At 35.9% G+C, this 14209-nt stretch overlaps 1 protein-coding gene across 1 annotated transcript in view; it reads right to left on the reverse strand.

Annotated features, from left to right (window-relative positions):
- The window catches only part of LOC136037150 (discoidin domain-containing receptor 2-like), a 158650-nt gene that overhangs the window by 4638 nt on the left and 139803 nt on the right, over positions 1 to 14209 (reverse strand). Inside the window, exons 14-15 of the mRNA XM_065719663.1 lie at positions 11780 to 11872; positions 5371 to 5515 (exon numbers count right to left, since the gene is read on the reverse strand). Coding sequence (XP_065575735.1) covers positions 5371 to 5515; positions 11780 to 11872 — 238 coding nt within the window. The remainder of the gene's footprint in view (positions 1 to 5370; positions 5516 to 11779; positions 11873 to 14209) is intronic.

A 14209-nucleotide genomic window follows, 5' to 3' on the forward strand; every position in this document is an offset into this window, starting at 1 on the left:
GGTTTTCCTAATATCCACGTCTACTTTTCTTATTATTCTTCCCTCTTGAAATAATAGCCCACTCTCTGAGATAAGCTTAGTGATAAATGGAAGCACACAGGATCTAGGTATCTATCATTACTGTGAACAGAAAAAAAATGAAGCATTGGGGACCACTTTTAACTTTTGCAGAATACCCAGTTATGCAGAATACATTTTCTGCTAACTAAATAAAATCCATGATAGAAGACATATCCCCAAGAATTTTTCCATATTTTTGCAGGGGGGGAATAATAAAAAATTTGAAGGAAGGACAAAGAACAAAAAGCAAACTTTATTTAATAATTCAAATAAAATAATTTTAAAAAATTAGGATTTCGAAGGGGACATGTCCCGAGCTTTCTTCTCCTTACGTCTCTGCTTCATAGTTTGTGTTTAATTCTTAACATTCAAAAAATGAAGCATCGGTGACCGCTTTTAACTTTTGCAGAATACCCGGTTATGCAGAATACATTGTCTGCTAACTAAAAAAAAACCATGATAGAAGACATATCCCCATGAAGTTTTCGTATTTTTGCAGGGGGGGGGGTGGGCGAAAATAAGAAATTTAAGGGAAGTACAAGAACAAAAAACAAACTTTATTTGATAACCCAAATAAAATTGCCTGGAAATTTCAAAAAATTAAGATTTCGAAGGGGACAGGTCCCGAGCTTTCTTCTCTTTACGTCCCTGCTTAATAGGTTGTGTTTAATTCTTAAAGTTGATTTTTATATGGTGTTGAAACACAATTCAGAATCCTTTATTCACAATTTTGTTTAAAATTCCACGCTAACATAGGAATTTAATTTGTAGCTTAACCCTTCATGTCGGATCTAGTACAATTATAAGTGGATTCAAATGGCTTCCATCCAAAAATTTAAATTCAATTTATCTTAGATGTCTAAATTACAATGATCGGTTAATTACCTTTTTTAAATGTGAATATTTCTAGATAAAAACCTAAGTCTGTCATTAGTTTACCAATGACCTTTTAAGCGTCGTTTATTTTACCACACTATTCACAAGTATTTTTAGTAAATACCATCTTTTCTTTCGGATATTTACTTTTAATAATAGCTCTATTTAAGTACTTACCCTCTCTTATGCTCTCCCTAGATCTACCACTGATTATTTCCAAAACAATCTTTTCGGTTTAACGTGAATACGGAATGAATGCTCCTTTACAACTAAAACCAATTAATCAACTTATATGCTTAGACACTAATTAGTTAGCCCCAAAACTTTAAATTATTGACAAAACATCTTCATCCCTTTAAGCATGGCATTGCTTTCTCTGAGATATTTATAATTTATAGTTCATGACAATATAAGTGCAATTCCTAACCTCACTTAACCTTTGTATCGCTTAATCTCCATGAGGCTTTCAGAAACTTGATATATATTTGAGCAAGAATTCCAAAACGGATAGATTTATTAAGTTCAGTCACCTGATATTCTCAATTATGTCTTTTCCTCTAGTGCTTAACCAGCTCGTAGAAACAACGACAAAATATGTTCCTCTGTTTTCGAAAAGTAGTAAAACGGACAGAAATACATTAATAGATTGTTTTAGCGGTAAAATTGATTTGTTTTTCCGTCAAAAAGATTTCTTAGGGAAAATTTTTACTCGTTTGAAAAAGAGCTCTTTCAACTTCTTAATTCCAAGGCTAGGGTGAAAAGAAAAAAAAAACAATCTATAGATTATAGATTTATTAAGTTCAGTCACCTGATATTCTCAATTATGTCTTTTCCTCTAGTGCTTAACCAGCTCGTAGAAACAACGACAAAATATGTTCCTCTGTTTTCGAAAAGTAATAAAACAGACAGAAATACATTAATAGATTGTTTTAGCGGTAAAATTGATTTGTTTTTCCGTTAAAAAGATTTCTTAGGGAAAATTTTTACTCGTTTGAAAAAGAGCTCTTTCAACTTCTTAATTCCAAGGCTAGGGTGAAAAGAAAAAAAAAACAATCTATGATACAATGGGGCTTTCGTGTTCTTTCCCCAATGAGAATTGAGTGATTTTCAAATGATTCACCCCTAATTGGTGCCCTATTTCACAAAGACTTAGGTACAGAGACATAAGATCATAAAAATGGGCAAAGAAGGACGACTCACAAGTTAGACTCAATTAGCAGGTCAGAACATCAGAAGTATAATTTCATGACCTTCCTCAAAGGCACGTACCTGATAAATCAGGCGATGGGGGTACATTCATAAAAAGGAAAAACTAAAGCAGTGTAGTGGAAAATTGTTTATTGTAAAACATTAGAAACTTTAACAGCTTAGAAGGCTATGTTCAGAGGCTCCCCACATACGTAACTCATCCCCGTCAAGAAAAATTCAGTCTTTCTCTTTCTCTATCTTTTTCTCTTTCTGTCTAATGTTGTTCTATGTGGACAGAATTAAAAAATAGCAAAGGGTAATTTACATTTTTAAAGGATATCCCTTTTGAATCTGCCATTTAAATTTTCCCACCTCGGCTGCGCACAAATCCTTATTTCTATCACGCAGTTTCAACTAGTTGTTTTAGGAAACTCCAGGATGGCTTTATGGATTTATGTTAAATTTTAAATCCTTTACATTTTATTAGTAATTGATTAGCTACATAGGATGAACTAAATCAATTTGACAACATAACACAGAAAAGCTGGATTTAAAACTAACCAAGGCACTCATAATTTACAATATAGCTTAGAATCTTCTGGGACATCTTTAGAAAGAACCAAATTAAGTAGTCCGTAGTTGAGGAGTATTCCCCTATGTGAATCAGACAGCTAAACGATTTGACTTGTGTTTAGCAGCCAACAAAATGGGGGAGAAATAGGTGTTTCGCCCGATTCGTCTTTCAAGTTCAAGTTCTAATTATTTTCATAAAATAATGATAACAAAAACAACATCCCAAAGGGCTCAATGGCCCGTTATTTGTCAAACGGCATACAATAAATAACGAATCATAAAACTTGTCATAAACATACTAAACAACATCTCAATATAAATATGTAAGGAAAAGAAATCAACTCACCGGCAGTCCCCACGAAACAGCGACCCTCACATCACCCGACAATAAAATACAAATTAAAATTCTCGCGTCATCGAGGATACAACACCAACAAAACAACAACCCCAAAAAAATAATAATAAATAAACCATAAGAAACATTTAATAAGAAGCCTTTAATAAGAAACTTTTCATCTGTCTCTTAAAGGAGCCAAGTGTTCGTGACTGCCGGATCTCAGCGGGAACCAAGTTCCAAGCACGCCCCACAGTCACAGCCAGGCCGAAGTCTGAACGAACCGAGGGACTAGCAGGAATCATCACATCCTCCCGGTTACGAACCATATACAAATTTACTTCCCCTACTAGTTTAAGCAGTCCCGAAAAACAACATGGGAGATCTCCCTGGAAGTTTTTATATGCCAACGAAGATAGAGATAAAACATAAATTTCTTTAATTTTGAGGAGGTCAAGAGGAGTGTGTGTAGCCGACTGGAGAATTCTTGCCGCTTTCTCATATAGATTGTGAATAGGAGCAAGTACCGAGGGAAATGTGGACATCCACACAGACGAACAGTAACATATATAAGGGTAAATCAGAGAAAAGGGTAAAAGACGGAGGATAGGGAAAGGAAATAAATGCTTTAATTTTCGGATGATCCCAAGTCCACGGGAAATTTTCACTCTTATTATTTGAACATGCCACTTAAATGATAAATTTTCATCCAAAAGAACTCCTAGGAATCGCACATATCGATCCGGGGGACGACTTATGGAGCCTCTTGGTGTATGAAGCTCAGTAATTGTGGGGCAGCTCACACCTTTACGAGAAAAAATAAGAAGGTAGGACTTTTTTACATTTAAAGTTAGTTGATTTATGTCAAACCCAAAGAGTATTTTCTTAGTCATTGCTTGAAGCTTTAGAATAAGGGATGATTCATATGGAGCTGCAGCACATAAAGCAGTGTCATCTGCAAATGCTATTAATTCTTCTTGACTATCAGGTGTAAACACCAACGTACTCTGAGAGTAGATTTGCGACACAATCCACAGCAAACATTGTTAATTGGGGTGTTAAAATGTCGGTAGAGATCGTTCACATATATGAGGAAGAGGGTTGGCCCAAGAATAGAACCTTGGGGTACTCCGTATTCAATTGGAACTTTTTCGTCTGTAACTTCTGTGGCGATAGATCTGTCAGTTAGGTATGACGAGAACCAAGACAATGCTTCTCCAAGGACACCAAAATGACAAAGTTTACCAATGAGAATCTTATGCGTTAGGCTGTCAAAAGCTTTCTTTACATCAAGAAAAATGGCTGCAGGAATAAGATTAGAATCTAAAGATCGTCGTATAAACTGAAGAAGTCTATTACAAGCATGTTCTGTATAATACTTTGCGCGAAACCCAAACTGATGCTGATGGAAAAAAAAATTTAGCTTCAAGAAGTCTCACGAGACGATTGAGCATTGTTCTTTCAAATATCTTAGAGAACACTGACAGAAGAGAGATCGGCCTGTAGTTCCCAGGATCCTTTCGGTCACCTCCTTTAAAGAGAGCTATAACACGTGCAAGTTTAAGACGTTGGGGAAATACACCCAGTTCAAATTACCTATTAATCAAAGGGTAAATTGGGGTGATAATCGATGGAAGAATATGTTTAATTACTTTAGCCGAAATTTGGTCGAAGCCTGCTGAAGAATTCTTTAAAGACAGAACAATATATCTAATTTCCTGCACCGTAACCTCCCCAAGAACCACTGATTTTAAGCACGAGGGATCTAAGAACTGCTTCCACGACTGTGACACAGAGGAATAAGAAACGCTATTAGCAGTTTTTTTCCCTATCTCCGCAGAGAATTTGTTCATATGATGTCGAATTTGGCCTTTTTCTGTTACAAGTTGATCGTCTACAATGAGAGACTTAGGGAGACCTTCTGGTTTCATGGATGGCCGACTAACTTCCTTAATCACGTCCCACGTCTTTTTTATATTTTTACCACAATCAACAAATCTTTTTGTAAAATATACTGTTTTAGCTCTGCGAATGATTGATTTCAGAAAATTACGGTACAACTTAAATGCTTCTAACTTGGCCTTATTTGGTCTTTTTTGTAATCCTTCCAAAGGTTCTGCTTCCTTTTTATTGATTTTAGGACTCCAGATGTTAACCAGGGAGCTACAGGTGTTGATCTTTTTGATCGAGGATTTTTTAAAGGAGCTTTTAGACAATAAGACGTGAATTTTTCCTTAATAGTGTCATAAAACCGGCCAAGTATGTCATTATAATTGCCTAAACTAATATTTTCTGATAAAGAAAAATCCCATTTATATAGAAAAAGAAAAATTGCTCACCTGAACCAGGGGTTCCCAGGCCATCCATCTTAATGGTAAGCCATGCGTGTGACCGTCTGCTTTATAGTAGTCCTCCTCATAAACATCGGAATCCGTGCCAAAATCGCATATCTTTAACTGACTATCAGAGCCAATAATGCAGTTTCTGAAAAAAAAAGACATTAAAAAAAAACACATTACAAATTCGAGTTTGCTATCTTATTCAAAGAGTAGCTGAGCGTAAAATAATATCAGAATTATGATTTGAGGTATCTGCAGAATCAATTACCGACGTAATGAAGAAGGGACCCCTAGGGAGTGCTTATGGACCAAAGCAAACCAAACAGAAGCCGCTGAATTAATTTTCTATTGAGCATGACTGGTATTAATTAAAAAGAAAAGACTATAATCAAAAACATTCTGAAACAAATACTAAAAAATGAGTTGAGGAGGCCATAGTAAGAAGCGAAGTCTTGTCTATTATTTTGTGGAATAGCACGGCCACAGGGGAATATACAATTTAAATTATTCACCGGGAACTATTTCTTAGTTAAGTTGTAATATTACTTAAATCCCGTTGTCAAATTTCTTACAAATTGTATTTATTATTTTAATATTTTTTACCTTATTTTTTGGGAGTGGGGGGGAGATAATAAGCCAAAAATGGCCCTAGACTATGTGCAAAAGATGTTTTAAATATACTTTATTTGGCATTATGAGCCAACTGTTGATGAGAATAAACCCCAAAAATAAAAATTGCAAATCCACAAAATCAGCTAACTTTGTTTATAACCCAGTGCGCAAAACAGTAAAAAAAAAACTAATAGAAATCAGCTCAAATGCCAACTCCTGGAACTCCCTGAAAACAATTTATTTACTTAGATCAATCACTTTAATCCTAAATTTTAAACGAAAATTTGTTCGGAAAGTGATTAGCTACCAAATGGGCGTTTGTTCGAAAAGTGATTGGTTACCCTTCTACATAATGACGAGCAAATAACTCGAATGACCTTACCTACACAGACATAAATGATACCTCTGGACCGATTAAGCCTATTTAACAAACCATTTCCCTATACAAATTTCACCTTCTTCTGGCTAAACTTACAGGTAACACTAGTATTACAGGCAGCGTAAAACCAGTATGAGTGACATGGCTTCAATGCACTACTTTTTTTACCAAGGCAATTTGTGTGGAAGAAGTGGCTGTAGAAACTTTAAAAAACACTCATTCGATTGGATATTGAACGTTCTAGTGCCTTTTATAAAACCCAACGTAATTGGAGGGCAACCATACCCCTCCAAGAACCTTTAAGATAACATCCCTCTCAACCCTGAAAAACATCGAACCAATATTTCGATTAGGCAATTCTGTCCATAATAGTCGACCGTTCTAATAGATATACCTCCAGGAATGGTATGACCCCCACAGCCCCTTGAGTGAGGTCTTTAAACTTTTATACAATTTTTCCATTGTTTACACATAGGTTTTATTATTGCGAAAGGGGGGGCGTACTTGAACCTCAACATCCTATAAGGTTAAGGTTATTAAGTTGAAACTCTTGTGAAACCAGTTAGTCAAAAGGACTTATCTGCAATATCTCAACGGGGCGCATTCGCAATCTTTGAGGGAATATTGGACTAAGTGTATTTTGAATTTTAACTTAGGGGGACCAAGGGGAACTAATCAAGGATAATAAATCTTCGAAAGAAAATGTGGTTTTAGTGATTCGTAGTAAAAATATTTCTTTTTGTTTTGATTCTGCTTAAAAATTCCAGCCATGACGACACCTCATCAAAAAGTTTCACAATCTTTGTTTCTTTTTTTAAGACTCATTTTTTTTCAAATTTTCCCTCCTCTCTCTCCGATATACCTTCTCTCTCTCTCTCTTTTCTCCAATAATGTTTTAATTTGGCAATAATTCAAACCCCAAAGTGGCACAACCCATCCCAAAGTGGTACAACCCACATTCTTAGAATAGATAAACCGTAAGGCCCATGGTCATGACCCACTGTTTATGAAAATCACCACGGACAGGCTAATTCAAGGACCAGAACCATATTCAGGATTTTTTTAAGGAGGGAGTTACAAAACGTTTTTTTTGGAAGGGGGAGGGGGTTCACAAAAAACTTCAAAATGCATTAAAAATTGGGTATATGTATTTTAGTTACGTTTATACGATCCAAAAAAAACATTTGTTATTTTTTTCAGGGGGTCCACCCCCCTCCTCTACTGGAGATGGCCTTGTCAAAAACTAAAAAAATACTTGAACAAATAAAATGTGCCTCATAAGTAGTTCAAAACTTGCATTTGCGCAGAGGCAGGGCCTCCGAAGCCCCCCCACCGAGATATCATGATCTTTTTATTTTCTTAAAATTGGTTAGTACTTCTCACAGAGGAGGGGATATTGGTTAGTTATTGATCTACTTACAACCTATCAACTATTTGCAATAATTGTTTTGGGCTGTAATTACCTGATAGTAGTGTAGGGTCTCAAGCTACCGACTCTGCACCCTTATTTGGGCATTGATGCTTCCCTGTACTACAGAGAGGACACCTTAGTGTGACACTAAGGATTACCTATATTAAACTAGAGCATTGACCTACATGCTTGACCAGTTGCCCAGACAGGTATTCGACGCTTTTGGGTGAATGACCAACATTTTCCCGTCAGGACATGATTAGCAAATATTGGAACTTCACTGAATAAAAGCAATGCCCAGTTATTTTAATACTTAATATTCAAGTCATGACCAATATACGAATAATTTTTTTTGGAAATATTGCTTAGGATTGAGCTATGGATTAGGTTGAAATTAATAAAGTTGTATATATTCTAAGCAACGATACGTCAGCCCTTGATCATCCATGTCGAAACCCCAAGGGGGACCCTCAATACCCCTCCACCCAAATATTCTGCCCCTCAAAAAAAATAACGAAAAATGGAAAAAAAAATAACAGAAAAAAACAAATTTAAAAATCAGAAATAGCGAAAAAATAAAAAAAAATTAAACATGATAAAAATGAAAGATAAAAAAAAATTTTAAATGAAAAAATGACAAAAATTAAAAAATCAAAAATGAAAAAAAACGAAAAGTAAATACTAATTTGGAAAAGTATTGATTAGTATTGGGGTATGCATAGAGTCGAAATTAATAAAGTTGTATATATTATAAGTGATAATACGACAGCCATATGAGATAAATGATAGAATAAACTTACTTACTTGTGGCAGAAGTCAAGCGTTTCCTCCTCGCCCATCATCGAGGATCCATGTGACCTCTTTCGACCAGGTTTCACAATCTGCTGCCAATCGCTCTGTGAGCATGAGGCACTGAGTCAATCATCTATGTCCAAATCTCTTAAAGCTACCAACGGGATCCAGGTCACACTTGATCAGGGTCCACCAATTCTTCTTTTACCCTCCTTGTTCCCTCTTCCAAGAGTCATGGGGCTCAGATAGAGGGATTCGATGGGGTAGGTATTCTGGTGGTCTCCTTAGTATGTGAAACAGCTATTCTAAGCGGCGCTTTTTATCGGTGGTAGCGACATCTCACTAATCTTGCAGAACTGACGAATACTGGAGTTCGATATACGACCTTGCCGACAAATTTTAATTATTTGGTGAAAGCATCCATGTTCGAAGGCAGCTAGCGCTTTCACGTGTTGAAGCTTGAAGGACCAACTTTTACATCCATAGAGTAGGATGGTTCGGACCATGGCCGTAAAAATTCGACTTTTAGTCGGAATAGAGATTTGTCGGTGGTTCCAAAGGGGTTTACGAAGGGATACAAAAGCATACTGCGCCTTACGTATTATTTGCTGGATGTCTACGTCTGAAGAGCCATCAGTGCAAAGTATGGAGCCTAGGTGGGTAAAACACTCAATCCTTTCTAGTTGCTTTAAGTTTGCACTCAAAGATATTTGGGTCGGATGATGCATAATCATGAATTTAGTTTTCTCTCCGCTTACTTTAAGTCAAACCAGATTTGACCATTCGTTAATATCATCTAGCAACTTTTGAGTAGTTTCAAGGCCAGAGATGAGTTTGACATAATCCGCGTAATCCAAGTCGTCAAAGGACAGATTTTTTTCCAATTTGGGCACCATTGTGTTGCATTAGGGTATTTTCTATACGCCACTTTCGACAAGGAATTCTTCAGTTTCCTCGGCATAAATTCTTATCCAGCTTGTTGACTCTGTTTGTCATGGAACGTCACGTAAATTGGGAAAACGCCCTTGAAGACTTTTCTAAACATCAGTCAAACTCCTATCATAAAGATGCTGTTGTCTGGGGGAAAGTGTTTTGGTCACAGCAAGCCGGCAAAAGTCCTAATGTACACAGAGGAGGTCCAAAATCCTAAGATTATGGCAACTTTTTCATGAAAATATTGAAAGTTCTTCAAGTCCAACATTGTTTTATAATTAATCACTAAGTTTTGATGGCGATATCTCAAAAAGAGAAAGGGACACGAGTTGAGCAAAAATTCATATTTAGAATGCTAAAATCATAATACTTTCTATCATACTTCATTATACTTTCTATTAACACAATCGTACTTTCTATTAACTGTCATCCCAGTATTTCTTACTAGTAGCAATATTATGCCAGTTAAATTTTGTGCTGGGGGAGGGAGCAAAGCTGTCTTCTTCCAATCCTCATAAAAGTATATACACTACATTTTTTTCTTTTTCTACACCTATCACCCCTCAGGCTCTACTAAAAGTTCACACAAGACAGGTGTAGATTTTAAATACGGATTGCGTATTGTTGAGTTCTCTGTAGTTTGTCAAACTTACACTAAGTTTGTTAAAAAAATTTCAATATGAATTACAAAAATCAACAAACCCTATTGGTTAGTGTTAAATTTAGACTAGTATTGGCTTTCGTGCCCATATAATCTCTCTATATTTGATGTAGAAATTGTACTTGAAGACACTCAAAAAAGCAGATAAAAGACGGAATAATATTTTAGAAATAGCTATATCAAGTCAAAGCAGCTAAGTTCTTCTAGTTGCTTTAAATACAAAGTGAGTTTCAGGATACTTTTAAAATGTTCCCCTTTTTGAATATTTGATGTTCGTCATTCAAAGCCATTGAAGCAAATTTGAATCATGAGCTAGAAAAGCTTACTGCTTTCCAATAGATAACTAAGTAACCTAATTAAATACTATTTAACATTCGAGTGAGCATATTCAAAATCAATTTGGTGACAAATTCATTTATATGCATGACAGAATTAAACAAGCGGATTTGCTTCATTATTTGTAAAAATGTTCGGACAAGATAATATAAATAAAAATTAAATGGAAAAGGTGTTCTCAAGGCGTGACTTAACACCTATGAAGGGCTACCATGAAATAAGTTCATTATTTCTCAGAATTTATGGGCTCATAGCAAGCGCGGTTGGTTTTTACGACTTTAATCCTGACTATAAACGTCTATCTATTTGCCCAACAAGGCATTGGTTTGGATGATAATTTTACGTTGGAAAGACACGTAATATATTATATGCGGTTCCATGCTTTGCTTCTTCTTTGGCATGTAACTATACGGTAACGAGCCAACTCATTGTTTATTGCTCCATGTTTGGAGTGATCTCAAACAAACACATCTCTTCTGCTTTTTTACTACTTGATATTTTGAAAATGCGAACCAAACCAAAACAATCAAAGCAAATCAAATCAAATCAACAAAACATTAATAGAACAAAATTGAATTATTAATTCCTTTTTATTGGGGTAAAGAATACAAATTTTACCTCTTATATGCAACAAATGTTGTACACAGGCAAGACTATATCCGGGGGGAACAGGGGTATTGAACCCCTCCCCCTTCCCCCAATTTTTTTCTTACTCGTAAAAACGTAACAAAATGCATATAAATAAATTGTGATTGGTTTTAAAAAAAAATTTTAAACCCACGCCCCGATAAAAAAAAAATTCTATATACAACTTTGTACACAAGCTCAACCATTCTGGTTCTTGTAATTAAAATACATTAATTTATTATAAAAAAAAATTGAGTGGTTACATGGTACACACACTGTGTGTACCATGGTGACTCCTCAGGTCTGCTCTTCGTTAACATTAAATTTAAGAAGGAAAGTTATGAAACTAAAGTATTTAAATTGTATCGAGCTCTACGACACTAAACCAACATCAACCTTTCGCATAAGACCAGCCAAAGAACCACCCTTACCAGTAGGCTCCGACAGAAAGAAGTTCGACAACACCAACATTAGGCGCGATGAAATAAAATTAAAATATATATGAACATGAATAAATAGGTCAGATAGTTTATCAGTTTTGTTGAAGATTTGGCTTATTTTAGCACGACTGGTTTTAAAAAATCTGTCTTTTGTTTGCTTTTATACGTTTTAAAATATATTTCTGACATTGATAAATGAGTACAAAACATTTTCTTACCTTGCTGCAAGATCTCGGTGAACGAAGTTTAATGACTCTAAAAATCGCATCCCAGACGAAACTTGACAGCAAATGTAGACTAAATCTCTGACACTAGAGATAAACAGCTAATTAGTGAACGTTAATTCCAGAAAGGTTCCATGCTCGAATAAGAAATAATTTAAAAAATTAGAAATAATGAAGGACTGTAAAGTTAAATTGCCGATCACAAATACATGTTGTAATGGATTATCATCTAATTTTGAATAGTTTCCTATTTTAAGGTACTCCAAACTTCTACTCCACACCCTTCATTCAGGTACACTCAGGTACATTCAGGTGACATTCAGGTACTCCTACTCCACACTCAGAACATGCTATTCAATATAGGAAATTAATTGGAGGTTGGATATTTACAAGGTACTTAGAATATAACAAGAAAAGTCAACTGTACTTGCTCATGAAGTTGCATTATGAAGTTTTTATGACCATTCCATGATTTCCAAAACTTTTTCATATAATTTAAGTTTTTATAATTTCTTCGAATTCACTCCCCTTCCCCAAATGTTTATCCAGAACTTTCGTAAGGGATGTATCTTTGGGAGGGGGTACAAGAAACTACAAAATGAGCCAAAAATTTGTTTATTTGCATTCTTGTGTTTTTACGTACGTTATTAAACGTTTTTTGGCGTTATTACGTATATATTAGGGGGTTAACCACCCCCCAGTCAATACCTCACTCTTTACGCTAGAATTCGAATTTTGTTCCAGTTCTTTAAGAATGACCCCTGAATCACCATGGTCGTTTAAATAGAATAAATAGCTCTTTCCGAAGTACTAAAAAAACCTTAGCGTAAAGAGCAAGATATTGACTAGGGGGTGAACCTCCTAATATAAGTAATAATTTCGTTTAATTTTAAGTTTTAATATTGCTCCTTACTTTCAGTTGAAAAAACTTGTTTTTTCGTTCAATTTCTGATCGTTTTTAAATAATGCTGGGAAATCCGGCACCCCCTTCACGTAAATGTCCCTTCCCCGATAGAAAGATCTTCTCACATAAATCCATCATAAAAAATTCCCACTGAAAACGTCTGTGTATATACTATATCTAAATACTATATATAAACAATGGGCAAAGTTCATAACTTGCAACTCTTCCCCCGAGGACTGAGGAGATTAAGTCATCCTCAAAGACATAGTTATTAGATTTTTTGACTGCTGAACAGAATGGCCATCTCAGAATTTTGATCGGGTGAATTTGGGAAAAAATGAGCTTTGGAGGGGGCCAGGCTGCCCTCCAATTTTTTTTGTTACTTAAAAATGTAATTTTCGTTCGAATGGGACCTCTCGCGATATTCTAAGACCACTGGGTCGATACGATCACCCTTGGAAAAAATAGAAATAAATACGCCCCCTAGTCAATACCTCGTTCTTTATACTAAAGTTTTTTTTTAGTACTTTCAAAAGAGCTATTTATTCTAATTAAACGGTCTCTGTGATTCAGGTGTCGTTCTTAAATTTTCGTTTGTAATTTTCGTTCGAATGAGACTTCTCGCGATATTCTAGGACCACTGGGTCGATACGATCACCCTTGGAAAAAATAGAAATAAATACGCCCCCTAGTCAATACCTCGTTCTTTATACTAAAGTTTTTTTTTAGTACTTTCAAAAGAGCTATTTATTCTAATTAAACGGTCTCTGTGATTCAGGGGTCGTTCTTAAAGAATTGGAAAAAAAATTGAACTTTAGCGTAAAAAGAGAGGTATTGAATAGGGGGCGAACCTCTCATATATGTAATGATTTCTGTTCGTTTTAAGTTTTAATGTTGCTCTTTAGTTTCAGTTGAAAAAAGTTTTGTATCAAGGAGGCACACTCGTGCCTCTATAAAGAGGCGACACACGACAATGTTAAGCGATCTTCGGTTCCAGTGGTCGCAGACGGATGGGGAGGGATGCATTTCGTAGCCCGAGCTCCAACTAAGAAACCTGCAAAATTTCATCCCCCTCCAACTTTTTCTTCATGGGGAAAATCTGGCCGAAAGTTTCGACCTGTCAACCCAAGCCCCCCTTTAACGTTGTCCGATCGGGCTGAAATTCACAAGTTAAGGTCCCCTAGGGCCCAGGAGCTTATCCGCGAAATTTCAGCTTGATCCGATAACTCCTTCCCTGTTTTCCAGAAACCACGCATAGCCACTTAAAATTCATTTACTTTTTTTTTCTAGACACCTACAGGTCACATCCGACATCGGATCTGGGTGTACGAAGACTCATTCGATGCGGAATTCTCCGAGTAAGTGCCCATGAAAGTTTCGTAGGAAAATCTTAACCCCCCGAAAGTTTCGACCCTCCAACCCCCCCACCCCCCCACCCCTTTTAACGTTGTCCGATCGGGCTGAAATTCACAAGTTAAGGTCCCCTACGGCCCAGGAGCTTATCCGCGAAATTTCAGCTT

Source organism: Artemia franciscana, chromosome 16 (assembly GCF_032884065.1).
Source record: "Artemia franciscana chromosome 16, ASM3288406v1, whole genome shotgun sequence".
NCBI lineage: Eukaryota > Metazoa > Arthropoda > Branchiopoda > Anostraca > Artemiidae > Artemia > Artemia franciscana.